At 39.0% G+C, this 17,305-nt stretch overlaps 1 protein-coding gene across 3 annotated transcripts in view; it reads right to left on the reverse strand.

Annotated features, from left to right (window-relative positions):
* BMP2K (BMP2 inducible kinase) overlaps positions 1-17,305 on the reverse strand; it is a 113,312-nt gene that overhangs the window by 10,497 nt on the left and 85,510 nt on the right. For 2 of the 3 annotated variants that reach the window (XM_047799546.1, XM_047799544.1), the window contains 2 exons: positions 13,740-13,900; positions 6,295-6,405 (listed from right to left, as the gene is read on the reverse strand). In XM_047799546.1, the coding sequence (XP_047655502.1) occupies positions 6,295-6,405; positions 13,740-13,900 (272 nt within the window). The remainder of the gene's footprint in view (positions 1-6,294; positions 6,406-13,739; positions 13,901-17,305) is intronic. The other variant, XM_047799545.1, reaches the window with a different exon arrangement.

Raw genomic sequence — 17,305 nt, forward strand, 5'->3', positions numbered from 1 at the left:
TATACTTTGATAATAAATTCATTCATCAAGGTATTGTACAAAGATAAGACAAATGCTTGCAAGCCATTGCCTTTGGCATGGATAAGCAATGAGATCCTGCTGGGTAGCAGTGGGAACTAACTCTGTCCAGTCACTTACGATGGAGCATGATAACGGGAGAAAAAAGAATGTATACATGTATGTGTAACTGGGTCACCTTGCTGTACAGTAGGAAATCGACAGAACACTGTAAACCAGCTATAATGGAAAAAAATAAAAATCATTTAAAAAAATAAAAATAAAAATTCTATATATAATTTTACTTTGCCCAAAAAAGAGACAATTCCTGACTTCAAGAAGCCTACCACTCAACTCGAACTGTTGTGAAACGAAACCCACGCACTAATCCTGATTCCTGATTCTCGAAAACAGTGACCAAGGTAACAACTGGGAGGCCCTAAAGAACACGCTCACCTGACCAAAGGAACCTCAATACAGCACACGAACAAAGAACGTGAAGCCATCCATTCCAAGCTCAAGTTCTCATAAAAGGGTATTTCTCGGTGTCAAAATTTCAAAGACATCTTTGAATCGTCTTGCACAGTCCAAAAGAGAGTTCGAACTCAAAAGCTAAAATTTATCATCAAATTTCACACACTTTCATATACTTAGTATTAGTATTCCCTTAAACAAACCCTTTGTGATGAGATCCTAGTTAATTCCACACTATTTTAAGTAAATTCTGCACATATATTCTTAAATCACATAAATGAACCTTTACAAACTATATCAAAACATTTAAAGTATTCAGAATATATCCCCCAAATATAGGGAGGAGGCATATCTGTATCCTACTATTCATATGACCACTCTTCCAATCAGGTCCATTTTTAAGAGGATAGGTCTTTTAGTTATAAAACAGGTGGTCCATTTTTAATCATATAAGAAGATTCTACCTTCAAGAAAATTTTGTTTTGATGTTCTTTTCCTTGCTATCAGATTATAGAGGATAAATGGCTTGAAACTGCTATTGTAATTACATGCCTTCTGTTGCCTCATCGTTTTAGGGTATGCAGGAGGGGCTCTTAAGACTTCAAAGCTCACTCTGAATTGGAAGCATACTGCCTGCCGTCATTTCTCAGCAACTGACCATGCCAGACCCAAGGATTAGGGGATTAGAGGGTTTTATCAAAATCTGTATGATTTCTCTTAAGACAGGCCAAGTGACAGCCTGAGTATAAAAAGAGAATCATGCCAGTTGTGGGCAATGTTTGCCATAAAACTGCCACAAAACTGACATTTCTATTCTGCTACTCATCTTACTGCAGGTTTGTATTTCAAATCAGTCACCGAACACTTCTGTTTTACTACTATTTACAGAAACAGAGTGTAGCATCAGACAGAGCTAGATTCCTACCTAGAGGCTGTCTGACCTTAAACAAGTCACTGACCTCCTCTCTGAGCCTCAGTTTCCAGTAGATGGATGCAGCAGAATTCCATAAAGGGTGACCATCATTGCTGACATTCTGGAATAGAAAAAGACCTACTAGAATCTAAAGCTACGGACAATACCCCTCTATCACGGCCTATAAGATGACCCAGCATTTGGACTAATAATCTGTAATAATTTATGTTCCAACAAGTATTCGCCATGTATAACGTGACCTTCCCCAACCCTAAATTCAGTTTAACTTCCTATTAGCTAACGAGACCCATGAGGTAGGTCTGGCATTTGGGGAGAGCCAGTAAATGCTATTTAAAAATGAAATCCAATACATGAAATCTAAATTTTTAGTGACCAAATTCTTCAAATACTGCATGTTTCAGAAATCGAGAGTATTTATTAAAATGAAGTGGCCCACACTGCGATTCACAGAGCCAGGTGTCCCAGGTTAGCACACAACTAACTAGAACATGACGTCCGGGGAGAAGTCAGGCAGGCTGGGTGCCTTCAGGACTGGGAAGGAACACTGTGCTTTTGAGAGAAGGTTTATGTGTACACTGTCCTGAATGCTCCCATACGAATAGAAATGGTGCTATCCAAACCGTTCTTGGCAGGGAACAGCTTCAGAAACAGGTCCTACACTTCTGCTCAGCAGCTAACTATCTGATTATTACTGGAACTCTGTACTACTACTAGTTGGACAGCAGTTGCCAAACTCATTTTAACACTAAGATTCTGGAATTTAGCAATAAGTAATAAAAATACTGCTTAATAACACAACCAAGAGCCACACACAAAACAGCAGCCAACACTGAGCATGTCTGTGTTTTGTGTAACATTGTCTCATTTAATCCTTCCAATAAACTCATTGAGTAGCTAATATTATCTCCAATTTAAGATAAAGAGACCCTTGAAGAAATTAAGCAACATCCAATATCACGTAGTTACTCTGTGACAGAATTAAGATTCACAGCCAGGGCTTTACAATGCCAAAGCCAGTGTTCTTCATGACACACAAGACTACTAACACCAGTTTAGTAACCTGACAATAAAGGCATATATAATTTCACTGTAATTAAAGTATCGACTTACGGAAGAAGAAATTCCCTTTACACATAGCACCAAGCAGATTCTCGATATACTTATTTGACTTGTGCATAAATGAGTAACTACAAAATTTAATTTTGCCCATAAAGAAATGTTTAAAAATATGAAGAAGAAAAACTATATTTGATTCACCTTAAGACATGATCTACCAAGATGCCACGCTTCTTCAAAGGTCTACAAGTGACATCATATGCTAAGGTAACAAAGAGAAAGATGCATCTATGCGGAATAAAGCCGCTGACTATACCAGATCTAGAGTACACGGAGCTAGTAAGAAGAAGCAACAGGTATTTTTCCTTCTACGTATCAGAGGCTACGGGGACCTAGAGCCAGGGGTGCAGCGTGCAGCCATTCCTCTAGTTGAAGCCTCACCCCCTTTTTTGAAGCTGGAATACAATGAAGCAGTGCCTTGGAAATTCACAAAGAAAATTACATCCGACAGAATTATTTACCCAGCCAAATTACAGTCAAGTGTCAGGTTAGGAAAAAAAGATATTAGGCAACAAAATTTAGCGTTTTCTTCCCATGCATATATATTTTCTCAAGAAACAAACTACCACAATTGCTCTACTAGAAAAAGGGAAAGAGGAGAACGGGAATTCCTAGGAAGACTGATAGGTAAAAGAAAATGCTCGGATGATAAGTGTGTGGCGGGCAACCAACGCAGACTGCAGAGCTCCACGAGAGATACAGTCAAGTAAAAATGAAAACGCCAGCCACCTTAAACTGGGCGGACATGACACTTCTACATGGGGATGAATAGTGACAGGTACATAAAAAACTTAACTAAGGGAATAAAACAGTTATTTTGATAAACATCATTGTAACTAACTCCAGGAGAAATAAAACCACATAGAAGGAAATGTAATCATGGTATACTGGACCTCAGGGGCGACAAGCATTCACACATTCAGAAAATGCACACTTGAACACCAACAACCAATTGTGTCAAAACTCTGCGTATGATTGCAGCTGGATGCTAACAGTATAATTAATCCAAACCATCACTTTCCATAATGGGAAGTCTACAGTTATTACCCAAAATTGAAAAAAGAGGAAGAAATCGTAGAATAAATATATTAAAATGCCAGAAGTGAAAAATTACTCTCTAGGGAGTTTTGAACAGGTAAGGAACAAGCAGAGAAGTGACTGGTTTCATTATAAGCCTTATTAAATATAACTTTTTGAAGTATCATTTTAACTCAAAAATTCAGCTTAAAAACAATTTTATAAAATTATGATGAACTGAAGAAAAGCAAAGGAAAAACCAACCCATTATAATTTCAAAGTTAAGGTTCAAAGTTTTCACAGAAATTTTTCTTTCAAAATAAAAACACAACTCCTAATAAACGCAGAATAAGGAAGACTAGATTCAGGACAGAGGGTCTTCTTAAAATGCACTCTGCCGGTAGAATTCTTACAGCTTTCTGCCTCATGGCTGAGTTCATCTTGTTCTCAAGATGCATTTTCTACAGGGTTTACCTAAAATTATGTTCAGGAACTGTCATGGTTCAAGTACGATGGCCTATCACACAGACACACCACTCTGCACTGCACTGCACACCCCCCCCCCTCCCCCCAGGAAGGTGCTCCTTGCCTTCCTTCTGCCTCCTTTAAGTCTCCAGACACTCACGATGCCTGGCGGAGTACATTTTCATTGGATAGAACTCCTTTTGTTTTTTCCAATTTCTTCCTAAAGCTTATGAAGTTCATTTTTATCTCAGAGAGTCAATTATTTCACTACTAGAAGAAAATAAATGCCTTCAAATATGTTGCTACCTAAAAATTATTTATAACAAAGTATTTCTAAGCTCGATGATGAAAAGCAGCAGTAAGTGATTTTAGAGTTTAATTTGAATCTTGATGAAAATAAATTAACAAAAAGCCATCACAGCAAAGTCGTCATCTTTTTCTTCTCTCCGTGGGTGTTCCTCTTATGACCAATCTCTCCTTTATCCCAGTCTCTGCACTCAATTTTCCATAACCAAACTATCCCAATGTTCGTATTAACACTAAATCTAAAGCTGCTTTTGGAGGGAGAGCATTTATATAGAAGGGCAATTTTTTATTGCCATTGTCCTCATACTAAGAAGTATGAATTTTTAGGAATAGTCGTAATTTTTCCATATGCCCAATGAATATTAACAGGTACTTACTGGCAACTGGGAAGGATTCAAAGACAGAAAACTCATGTTTTCAACCCTCAATAAGCTTAAAATATAACAGAGAAGTTAAAATACCCACAGTAAAAAGAAAAACAAAACAGCAATAGCAGCAATCAAGCTCAAATCTGTGAGCTTATTTATAACTACAAAAATTGTATTCCAACCCCAAAATTAGGATGCCCAGGGAAAAGGCAAATCACTGAGGCTTATCTAGTTCATGATTCTAGTATTCTTCCCCCATGGTTCTTTCAGGAGACATTAGAGAACAGAGACCTTGCACAGACTTGTGCAAACCTGAAAAGGATTATGCAATTCCTTCTAGAGTATGAGAAAGAGCTAGTACTGAGACCACTCTCTGCCACAAACAGATCAATATGTGAAGTCACTCAGAACTGTGTTCATGAGAACTTCTGCAGACCACTTGCGCTAATACACACAGATTTTTAAATAATCACCTGTTATAACATAAGGCACTGGGGTCACGTGTGTGAAGGAGTGCTGTGCAGATTAAGGAAACAGACATAGTAAGCTGGGTTCCCCGTTAATTACGTCATGTCATTCACCAAAAAGACAAATGGAAGGAAGCAAACAGAAAATGACAAAAATATGTTCGCTTTTCGATAAATGTCAGGGTGGAAACACAGAAAGGAACGTGAAAGCACGCAGAGACACTCTCGGTTGCGGTGCTGGGCGCTGAGTCTCGATGCTGAGTGGCTGCAACACCGCTCCAATGTATTCATCAGAAACCCCGAACACCTATTTCCTATTTTGGCTGTACAGTCATCCGTTCTCCTCCTGCTGTTCTCTCCTGGATGCATGATTTTAATGGCAGTGACGATGTTCCACATGCCACTCACCCGAGTGAGAAAGAAAAGAAACAAAACCAAAGAGCATGGCTGACAATTACCTTGAATATATTCAGCAAAACCTTCACCTCCTAGCAAAGCATGACTTCTCCCAACACATTTCCCTCGTCTAAGATTAAACTCAAATTTTTCCACTATAACCATAAACACGCACAAACCCATTTATGCCAAAGTGGGTTCTACTCCATCCTAGTACCTTCGATGTGTTAACTAGAACCAGGTATTTTTAACTAGTGAATAGTAACAACACTTAACTTCGGGACTGAAATCAAAGCATGGATGTAAGAAGAAAGAAGTGTTTTGTCACAAGCTGTGACAAATATAAAATCATTAACATTTTTAAAGGCAGTTTACAAGAGAGCATGTCATGATTTTTAAGCAAAACCTAAGTATAAAAACATCTTTAATGTATTTTAAACATACAAAAGGGAGAGCTATTTCCATGCATGAATTTTTTCAACAGTATCCAAGACTATAGGTAGAAACAGTTACAGTTCTACTACACGAATTGGCATTTTTCTGTGCTGGCAAAAGGCACAAAGTGAACAACCTAATGGAAAGAATATTAGGAAGACTAGGATGGCTAAAGGTGAAAATGATTTCTGTCCTGTATTCTGTAACTAACACCTTATTCTCACTTTGGCTTTATATCAGTAAGGGGTCTCGCCCTTATTATTGTTGTTCTTATGCATATTTTTTTAATGATAGTGATGATGCTACGTATGTAACTTGCCTGAGTGAGAAATGAAAGGAACAGAACCAAAAGGATCTCCTGGAGGATGAGGATGGGGAGCAGAATGCGGCTCTACACTTTCATCTGAGGATGCTCTCTCCTCGAGCCTGTCTGCAAAAGTAAGATGAAACAAAACAAAGAAATAAAACAAAACAAAATGATCTTTAAATTTAAAGAAAAGTGGCATACAGTATAAATAAAAGTGAAAATTAAACCAACCACCTTCTTAAAAAATATGAGATTCAAAGTTCGTTTAAGTATTAGGGAGTAGTCCTGAGTTTTACCACATACTTTTCACGACAAAGGCAAGTTTAATAATCACAGTGCAGATTTCACTAAATACAACTAACCTAATAACTCAGCTTGGTTTGTGTAAATACCAGCTGTCTTTAACTTGTCGTGTTAGATCTTAAGTAAAACTCAGATTACTAAAGAGAGGTAAATTTGGCAGTCTTTCCTTGAAAATACCTATGGAAAAATTATTGCAAATGGTCATTCATTCATAAAATAGGTTAAATCCTACTTCTCAATATCACGAAAACGTCACCCACCATACCTAACTTCATTTTAGGTCACTGTTCATTTCTCCTGTTACTTTGTTAAACCATTCTCATGCATACAAAGACATAAATATTCCTCTACTAAATTAGAAGCCATAGCAGAATTCATTTTTTTCATTCAACAAATAGCTGAGCATCTCCTGTGTGCCAGGTACCGTTCTAGACAAAGGGCATGCAACGGCAAACAAAGAGCCCTCCTGCCTCATGGAGTTTACATGCTGGCGTGGAAAAAATGACTGATAAGCAACACGCATAATGAGAAATACAGACAGTATGTTAAAAGTAAAGATAAAGCCAAAAATGCAGAGTAGGGTAAAAGGAATTATAGGAGTGGGCCCAGGAAGCAATAACCATAGAGTGGTTCTAATAGGTACCATATGAGACACGACGCCGAGGAGGCAGGAGGAAGAACACACCAGGCAGAGAAAAGCTAGAGAGCACAGGCTCGGATGCAGCAGCAGGTCTGTGTGTCTGAAGAGTTGAGACAGCCTAATTCCCTAGTAGGGATCATTTTCCCCTGCTCTTAAACTCTGTACACCACAGGCGCTTTATCAGTTGAGAGCTTGTGGATTTCTGTAAGGCGTCTCTCTATCCTCTCTGATTCTTAGTAATCAAACATGTACTATTAGAATGGAATCCATTCTGCCCTTACAGATATTTTAAACATTCCCAGGACTACACTTTTCACATTTAAGGATTCTGTGGGTAGGTTATGCTGGTTTCATTTGAGTTCCAAGGGACAGCAGGATGGTGGGAGGTGGGGGATCCAAATATAATTAGTATTTTCTCAAAATGCAGAGTGAAGCTAAAAGCCCCAAGTTAAAGCAGCAATTTCCTGGGACAGTGCTTCTCAAATTTAATGTGCATTCTAATCACCTGGGGACTTGTTGAAATGCAGGTTCTGATTGGATGGCTCTGGAATGGATTCTGACCCATGTCACTTCAAGGATGTGGCACTGCTGGTCCAGGAAGCACACTCTTAAGGAGGCAAAGCCCTCAAGTCCACAATATCTCCAGAATACTTAAGTCTTGCTACAGACAACTGATTCTTTAAACACCATTGGGATACAATGATCACCTTTTATGGCTAAAATTAACTCTGCAATATCCACATGAAACTTTGGGTTAATTTTTTTTTTTTGTCTTTTTGCCTTTTTCTAGGGCTACTCCGGCGGCATGTGGAGGTTCCCAGGCTAGGGGTCTAATCTGTGCTGTAGCCACTGTCCTATGCCAGAGCATTGGACAGTGGGATCCAAGCCGCTTCTGCAACTTACACCACAGCTCAAGGCAACGCCGGATCCTTAACCCACTGACCGAGGCCAGGGATTGAACCCGCAACCTCATGGTTCCTAGTTGGAGTCGTTAACCACTGTGCCACGACGAGAACTTTTTTTTTTTTTACTTAAAATGTTGTTGGAGCACTAATTCATGTTTTAAGGCAACACACCTGACAACTGATTTATGCAAAAATAAAACTTCCAAAACTTAAGAGGTTCTTTTCAAATCCAATACAGAAATGGGTAACAACGAAAATTTATTTTCAGTGCTCTTTTTCAAGATACGCACTGTATACTTGAGGAAATCAGTAACAGAAGCTGACTGTATTATGAAAAAACCCTTTGCGTGTTTTGTTGTCCAACACCTATTAAAAAGAAGTTGGCGTCATAGCATCTTTCTGAAAACACAAGGCTGGAGAACACTTGATATAACCAGGAGGCTTTGACTTACTATGGTGGGAAGGCACAATCCAACCTTAAGGAGGGGCCTAGAGTCACAGAGGATACCTGGGGGTTACCAACTGTATCAGGCTCTGAGTGCACTGACAGAGTAACTGTAAAACCAGAGGTGACTCCTGCATCAGAGTCCTCCTAGACTTCCTCACCCTTTCTCCATCTCCCAAATTCTGGTGCATGCAAGTGAGAACAAAGGAAAAAGGCCCACTCAGAGTGGAAGCCACAGCATAGCCATACCCAAGATTCCCACAGTCTTAACAATCAAGACAAGAGTATACAGGAGCATGTGTGTTCTTATACATGAGCATACAGTATATGGGTACTTAGGTCTAAATCAGGACCAGACTTCCTAATCCACCTGCATCCTAACTGTCAGGACTCCTGTATAAAATGGAGTTACCTGGGCCCCATCACAGACCTAATGAATCAGACTATCTGAGTAGGAGCTTGGGAATCTACAGATTAATAACATACTCCCCAGGTTTATAAACCACTGCTCTACCAATATTTCCCAGCATGTAAAAATGCGAAGTTACCACTGAGGTTCTTGGAATTTTCAGGCAGTGGTGTATCATCTCCATCAATCTATGGTGAATTCATGATAAGTGCATAAACGGCACCATGTAGTTATTATGACAGGAGCACAAACGCTCTCGTGTGTGGGGTCAACATATATTTTTTTATATGGGGTTCCCACAATTTAAAATAGGAAAATACTGTTCTATACAAAGTTCTTTTATCCAATTATTTCAAAACAGGTATCAGAAAAACTCACTATAAAATGAATTGTACTCATTGTTCCACGAAACACACGATCCATTTATCCATGGGTGATTTTTTTCTAAATCATGTAGATTTTTTTTTTCTTCAATCTTTTTGTCTTTTTAGGGCCGCAACCACGGCATACGGAGGTTCCCAGGCTAGGGGTCTAATTGGAGCTGTAGCTACCGGCCTACACCACAGCCACAGCAACACCAGATCCGAGTCGAGTCTGCGACCTACACTACAGCTCATAGCAATGCCAGATCCTTAACCTACTGAGCGAGGCCAGGGATCGAACCCACAAACTCATGGTTCCTAGTAGGATTCATTTCCACTGCACCATGACGAGAACTCCGAAATCACTTAGATTTTTAAAGTTCACATGATAAGATGCATCCAGGGCATAATCATTAAATAAAAACTAATGAAGTGGTATGTGGAGTTATTTTTCAAATACACAGTCACCCCTAAAATTAAAATGCATTTAAGTAAACTTTTCAGAGAATTGGTTTTCTTTTCATTAGAGCAAAACTTGAGCTTAATTTGTCCAATATAAGAAACTTACCTCTTCCTGCCTTCACAAAAGAACTGTGTGGTGAATGATGACGATACCTTTTCAAGAATTTGCAATTGAGACAGATGGCAAAACTACAGGCCTTAAAAACCCTAAAATTGAAGTGTGTTTCATAATACCATCAGAAAATTAATATACTCTAAAAAGTTAATTTAGCAGCTTATATGGATAATGGCTTGAACAGCTAAAAGGTTAAATAAGGTTTAAAAGTATAGTCTTCATCTGATACCTTTGACACCGTTCTAACGTACCTGAAAAGTTCTGTTATTCTGCTCTGTGATAAATCTGAATTATCTAAAATAGTGACAGTTAATGTTTTATAACTAATTATATATATGTACGTTTATATCTATTCCATACTGTGGCTTCAGAAGAAAAAAACCCACAATCAAAAGAATTTGCAAAGCAGCCACAGCCTTTAGTTTCTTCTACTCTTCTATTCAGTTATTTGATGTAATTTTAAACAGAAATAATAGATCCACCATCAACAAGAAAACAATATTCCATTAAGTATTTTGGAACATATAGAGCTACAGAACTATATGTTAATTTTAATTAATTTTAACATCAACTATACATTAATGTTAACACATAGTTTTGTGTATGTTAGAAATTTTAGTTCTGTGTATGTTAAAAATTTCCCCAATTTCTGTATTCTAATTTCCCCAACATCTATATTCTAACTAGTGTTTAAGTCAGTAAATTTTATGACAATTAGATTTCTAAGATCTACATACTAATCTAGATGCTTTCACACAAAAACCATGAAAAATACAAGCTTAAACTTTAAAAAATATCATTGAGACCAGCTTTATTAATAATGCCTAATTTTAATTTCATGTTTTAGTCTTAAATAAAAACAGATAAAAAAATTCCAAACCACAAATATTTGGTTACACTGATTGCCCAAAAGCAAGAAGAATCTGATTTATATTTTATATGTTAAATCCCTTTGCTAGCTGGATTCAACTATTCTCTTAAAGATCACTCAAAAACAGCTTTTGTTACAAACTACTAGTATTTTGGAATTTTAGTATCTCAAAACATAATTTTAAAATTACCATTTGGATAATACACACATGTAAAATATTTCCTAGACAGACTATCCTTTAAAAAAACAAAAAAAAAACCCATGTACCATTTAAAAAGTAAAACCTCAAAAGGCAATGTTTTCTTCTGAACAATCATTACATAGGCAACGTCTACATTTTTAAGGATCATACGAAAAGGTATTCACAGTTACTCACTGGAAAGCTTCCATAAGTCAAATATTTAAAAAATCTTAGAAAGGACTTTGGAAAAGTGTTGATAAATATCTGTGCTGAGAAAAAAGAGAAACTGGGATATTTCCAATGCATCACTCATTTACTTATTCATTTTGGAGAAAGCTGACAGGGAAAGAGGGCACCACCAATACCGGCCAACTATCAGTTTTCATTACACCATCGGTCTCCTGAAACCCCTAAGGGTCTAGAAGACAGAAGAGGCCTTTTGCCCATCAGTGTAATTTAAACCTTATCAAGATCAACTATCAGCTCTCTTCCTGTGAGAGAAAAGAGGTGCTAAAGATGACGCCATAGTGCAGTCACATTTCAGGAGCGCCTTCTCAGCTACATTCTATGCACCACTGACCTCTTCACAAACCTCATTAAAGACACTTCGCCTTTTCTGAACTCCATTGCTACGGCTATCAATTATTAAGGGAAAAGCAGACATTCTTCTACCTCCATCCACTTCTGCTGGTGGTCTGTCTGCCCACAAAGCCCCTTCCATGTGGATTTTTAATTGCCAGCTGAGAAGTCTGACAGTTCAGATACAATTTTTAAATGCTGGATATATATAGGCAATAACCTCAGAAGTCAGAGCCCAGACTTATACAAAAGTTGAGGAAAACTGGCTTTCACAGAGTGCCTACTCTTTGAAGACATTATCTGATTTTCTTGACCACCTTACGAGGTAAGCAGCATTACACCTTGTTTACAAATGACCAAGTGAGATAGCAGTGAAGTGACTTTACGGAGATTAAAGCTAATTAAACGGCATGACCAGGTATCACAATCCACGTCTGTCTGGTGCCCTGTGCCAATCTAAGTACTTAAATTGTCGTGGTGACTTCAACAGCTCAAGGGCCATCCAGGCAGTTTTCCACGTGGCGGCGCCACTCCCTGTCTGGCCTTCAGACAGAGGCCCTCCTGCACTTTCACGTGGAGCTCAACACCCTCCATAACTGACACTGCAATGAGGTCTGAGCTCTCTGTGGCACACACATGTGTGTACAAACACATAAATTACACATGCAATCTGACCTTCAAAGTTGGAGAGCAAATAGGGAGTTAGGAGCTTTACATGCTAAACCCAACTTTTATGAAGTTAGGTGTACGCCCTTCTTGCCGAGCAAAGTAACACTTAGGTGTCATTACCAATTTTAGAGGGCTTAGAATAGCATTTTTTTAAGGTACAAAATAATGCGACTACTTTACCCATTCCATAAATTGATTTATTTTTTTTTAAAAGGTGGAGAGGGAAGTTTTTACCCAAGAAGTAGAAAATACTGACTTCGCAAGCCCTTAGTTACTATCCTGATCAGAACACATTAAAATGAATAATTTAATTCTCCCTTTTGAGTGACTGGTTACCTCCTATATCTCACTACCATCCCCTCTAAAGGAAAGATACACTTTACTTCCTTTTTTAAAACCTTGCTTGTGGGACCACTCAACATATATTGTAGGAAAACTGCCAAACAAAAAAGCTGTGGTTTAAAAAATGATTTTAATTAAAAAAAATGTGAAATTGGTTTTACCAAAGATAACAAACCTTTATTAAAGCCTCAGAACTCACTTTTATATCTGCATTTAATCAATTTAATTTTTCATAATCATATAACCAGGAGTCCCACACAATGACTCTTACATTGATTCAGGGCATTTATGAACTTTACATAAAACAGATACTAAGGAGGAACAAAGCATTTCATCTAATAACTTTTCTCATAAGGCCAGCTCCTTAAAATAAAAACTAGGAACTATAACTAGAGCTCAAGACCCTTTTTCACATGCAAAATGGGGACACACTTGCACCCCCCCACACACACACACCTCAGAAATCTGGTAACTGACGTCCAAGAGCGAACTTTTTTGCTCCTCTTTCATAGTCTCCTCAAAACACTGCACACACCCCTTTCCCAAAAAAGAACTTTTCTAATGTTTCTATGTATGGTGAGGCTTGACATACATACAGGCAGTTTAAGAAAAGGCAACGATTCCAAGTAAAAACATTGAGATACCTGATTTAAAACGGAAAAGAATTTATTTCACTTTTGCCACGTCAGGACACCAAAGCAGCCCTTCTACGTCACCACTCATTACAAGGGTGTTACAAAGCACTGACATAACGCAGCAGCCCCAAGTTTTCCTTCAGGCACTTTCAAAGGGCATCTCAGACCCGCAGCAGCTTCTATCGAGTGTGCAAGAAAAAGGAGCTGCAAAATGATTAGTAAGGCCCTTTTTATTTGAACATTAATTGTCCACGTTTTGGAGAGTTCTGCATTAACATTCAAAGATATGCAGTATTTAACTGTTAGGAATCAGCATATTATCAGCAACCTTGGGTTTCATAGCTATTATCAAGCAACTGATTTCTAGTGCACACAATATAGTTTGATAGCATATGTAAGAGAGGATGGCCTGAATTTTGCCCTCAAATGCACAAAAAGAATTTTCTCTTTACCACCCCAAAACAGTCTTTGGCCTTGCTGAACAATTATAGAGCTGTTATTTTACTGGGAAGCAAAATAAGCCTTCAAGTGTCCCTTACTTGATCTTAGAAGGTCAAATTCTCTGTCCAACAGTTCCTCTTCTGTTAACTTGGAGAAATTATCCTCTCCAAAAGGATTCCACCCTGACATATCAGGTGGGTTACTGATGTTCTTCTGATTTGTAATATCTGCAGCAACGGCCTCTTTATCAGCAACTGACCTACGGTAATAATTAAGAGCGGAAAAAGGAAAAACCATTAGAACTGAATGTTTTCAAGTGTCTTACTTTATAAATACACGGAAGAGCAGATCATTTTATTATGATGGATGGGAATGGACTGGGAAAGAGACCATCTGGAATCTGAATCGCCTCCGTAAGCGTTACTAGCTGTGTTCCAGTGGGCAAGTGCCTTAACCTCTCTAGGCCCCTACTTCCTCATCTGTAAAACAGGAGCAGCATATCTACCTCACGGGGTTACTAAGAAGATTAAATGATTGAATACATGTAAAGGAGACAACATTATTAATACTCAATAAATATCTATTATCACAGTGAATAAACCTTTTTAAAGTGAAAATCAGTTGCTAAATCAAATAGTATGATTCTAAAATCACTACTGCGTAAGGTCATCTTATGTCCTGGTTATGCTCAGCCAGCACAATAATCTTCCTTTTGACAAAGGCATTCTTTGCATAGCTACCAACAAAAGGTGAAATGATAGGACTGCTTTATGAATTACCTAAAACTAGATGAGGGTTATTTTCCATATAATGTTATTCGTGGTGTTTAAAGTATCTATAGCCTGGAGCCTAGGACCACTGGTTCTATGAAAGTTACCCAATGTGCCTTTGGCTTTTAGGAGAAGATGAGAGTCTAAATAAACTCTTCTTAACCTAAAAATACCTGGGCACCTTTCCCTCGGTTCAGCCTGGAAATACAACACAGGCACAGGGCAATGTGACAGAGCAGTCAAGTTCATTTCATGATGTGAATCCGGATCTTCCGACAGTGGTCATGGAGGGAGATTCTCTGTGTGCTTCTAAAGAGGTATCTATCTCAATTTTGCAAGCCTGGACTCATCCCCTCAAATTCACCTTCCCCTTGGAAGGTCACTTCCACTGCCACCACACAGGTCTTGAAAAAGAAGAAAGGGCAAAGGCTTCCCGTTTAAGCCCCTAGCCAAAGCCCCTTCCAGTAGAGCTGAGCCAAGAATGGAGCGCTGAAACACGTACTGAAGCTACAGGAGGAGTCGCACAGTAACGGACCAACAAGGAGACAGTCTTCCTTAATAACAAACCCAATTCAGTTTATAACTCACGCCAGGAATCATCACCTGCCCAGGCCCAGGCCTGCCTCCGTATGACAGGAGATCATCTCTACCTCCAGAACTATCTTCAAGGACTTCCCTAGCTCTAGAAGCACAGCTCAGAGAGGTTAAAGCTCAAAGAGAAATGAGCAGTCCTCTCCGGCCCATCAATGATCCTTTTCAGAAGTTTACGATTCCCTATCTGAATCAGCTTCCTCCTGTTCCTGGAATGAGTTTATGGCTTCTTCTTCGTTGACTCTAACTCAGTGGAGGTAGTCATTAACCTACCCCTTAAACATGTCTTAAAATATATGTCTACAAGTTCTCTGACACTCCTCTAACAGGTGGAACCGAATTCCCCTGCCCTTGAATGTGGGCTAGATCTAGTGACTCAATTCTAACAAAAGAAAGACGGTAGAAGTGCCAGCCTTTGACTTCGGAGACTAGATCATAAAAGGCTTCGCAGGCGCCCTCTTGCCCTCTCCCTTGGACCACATGTTCTGGGAGAAACTGGAATAAATGATTCCTCATTCGAAATGGTCTTCGGCTTTGCCAACGAGAATAACCAAGGAGCCTCTTGTAGAGACCACATGACAGAAAATGGAGGCTACCTGCCCAAAGCCATGTGAGTAGTCTTATAAACAGATCCATCAGCACCAGCCAAGCCGTCAATGGACTACAGCCCCAGCCAACATCTAACTATAACCTCATGAGAGACCCGTCCCTGGTCATAACCCCACAGCTAAGCCAGTCCCAAATTCCTGATCCAAAGAAAGTGTGTGAGATAATACATGTTTATCGTCATTTCAAACCACTAGATTTTGAGGTAATTTACTATGCAGCAACAAATAACTAATACAATAGGGCAATATATTTACTGATTTACTTTTTTGACCATGCTCACAGCATGTGGAAGTTCCCAGGCCAGGGATCAAACCTGCACCATAGCAGCGACCCAAGCTGCTGCAGTGACAATGCTGGATCCTTAACCCACCTCACCACAGGAGAACTCCAACAGGGTAATTTATATGATAAGGAGATAATATATGCATAGATATTTGCTTATTTAACTATTATTTGAATAAAACATGGTAATACTCTCCAATAGTCATCTTAGCAACATACAGACACAGCATAAGGATAGAAATCTTAGCAGAAGATTCAGCAGGAAAGAATACGAAATAATCACGCTAACCAAGACAGCTACCCTTTCCTTGTCTAAGGAACTACTTAGTTTCTTATCGTCTACTCAAATATCCCTTATATTCTTAGAGCCAAACATTTAACCCCAGTTCTCACCTTCCACTGACTTAGGCCTAAGCAGGGATGTTTGCTTACAGATCACCTTTTAATATGTTACAGAACGAGATACTCAACACATAACCCTTGGTAAGGATTTACGTAAAACAGAAGTAATATCAGTAAAGCAGCACTGAGGCACCAAGTGTGGCTGGAGCAGTGCTGCCACGGAAAGTTCTGTGTTCCCAACTCCTATTGGTTGCGTGTATAGTCATTTCTACTCATCCAACAATCGCCCCTGTGCTGTTCCACATACTCCCATCTCCCTCAACGCATCGGTTCCGGAGACTGGGGTGTAACAAGTCTTATACACTTTCGCAGATACCCAATCCCATAGTATCTGAACTGTGGTATGCAGAATGATTTTGATGATAACGCAACTTTTTTTTTTCCAGCTGCCCCTGCGGCATACATTAGTTTACGGGCCAGGGATCAAGTCTGAGCCAGAGCTGTGACCTACACCACAGTTTCAACAAAACTGGATCCTTAACCCACTGTGCAGGACCAGGAAATGAACTGGTATGCCTTCAGAGACAAGCCAGATCATTAACCCACTGCACCTGATAACTCGACTTTTTCATTTTAAAGTTACACAGAAATTAGAAAATGCACTTATCTAACATATGACCCCTGTGATTTCATCAGTATCACTGAAGATGAGATTAAGTAGGCAGTGCTATGATAATTCACATGACTTAAAGGACTCAGCACCTTGCATGCCGACGTGTGCCTCAAATCTTTAGATACTCAACTTCCTTCACAACTAATCAGAATTTTAGACAATACATAAGCTACAGGACACTGGACTGAATTCTCTCATCTCACACAGGATTTCCAAGTCATGGCTCCATTCTCATCAGAGACACAATTGTGCTTCCAGAGGCTGGTAACCCTTTAGAATACGAAGTATACGTGAGTGAATATGCTGTATCAGAGAAAAGAGTTTAATATCTTCGCGTTTTCCAATTACATACATGGGATGTAACTGACACTTTTTAATTCTAGTTAACATCAAAAGT

The sequence above is a fragment of the Phacochoerus africanus genome, chromosome 10 (genome assembly GCF_016906955.1).
Source record: "Phacochoerus africanus isolate WHEZ1 chromosome 10, ROS_Pafr_v1, whole genome shotgun sequence".
NCBI lineage: Eukaryota > Metazoa > Chordata > Mammalia > Artiodactyla > Suidae > Phacochoerus > Phacochoerus africanus.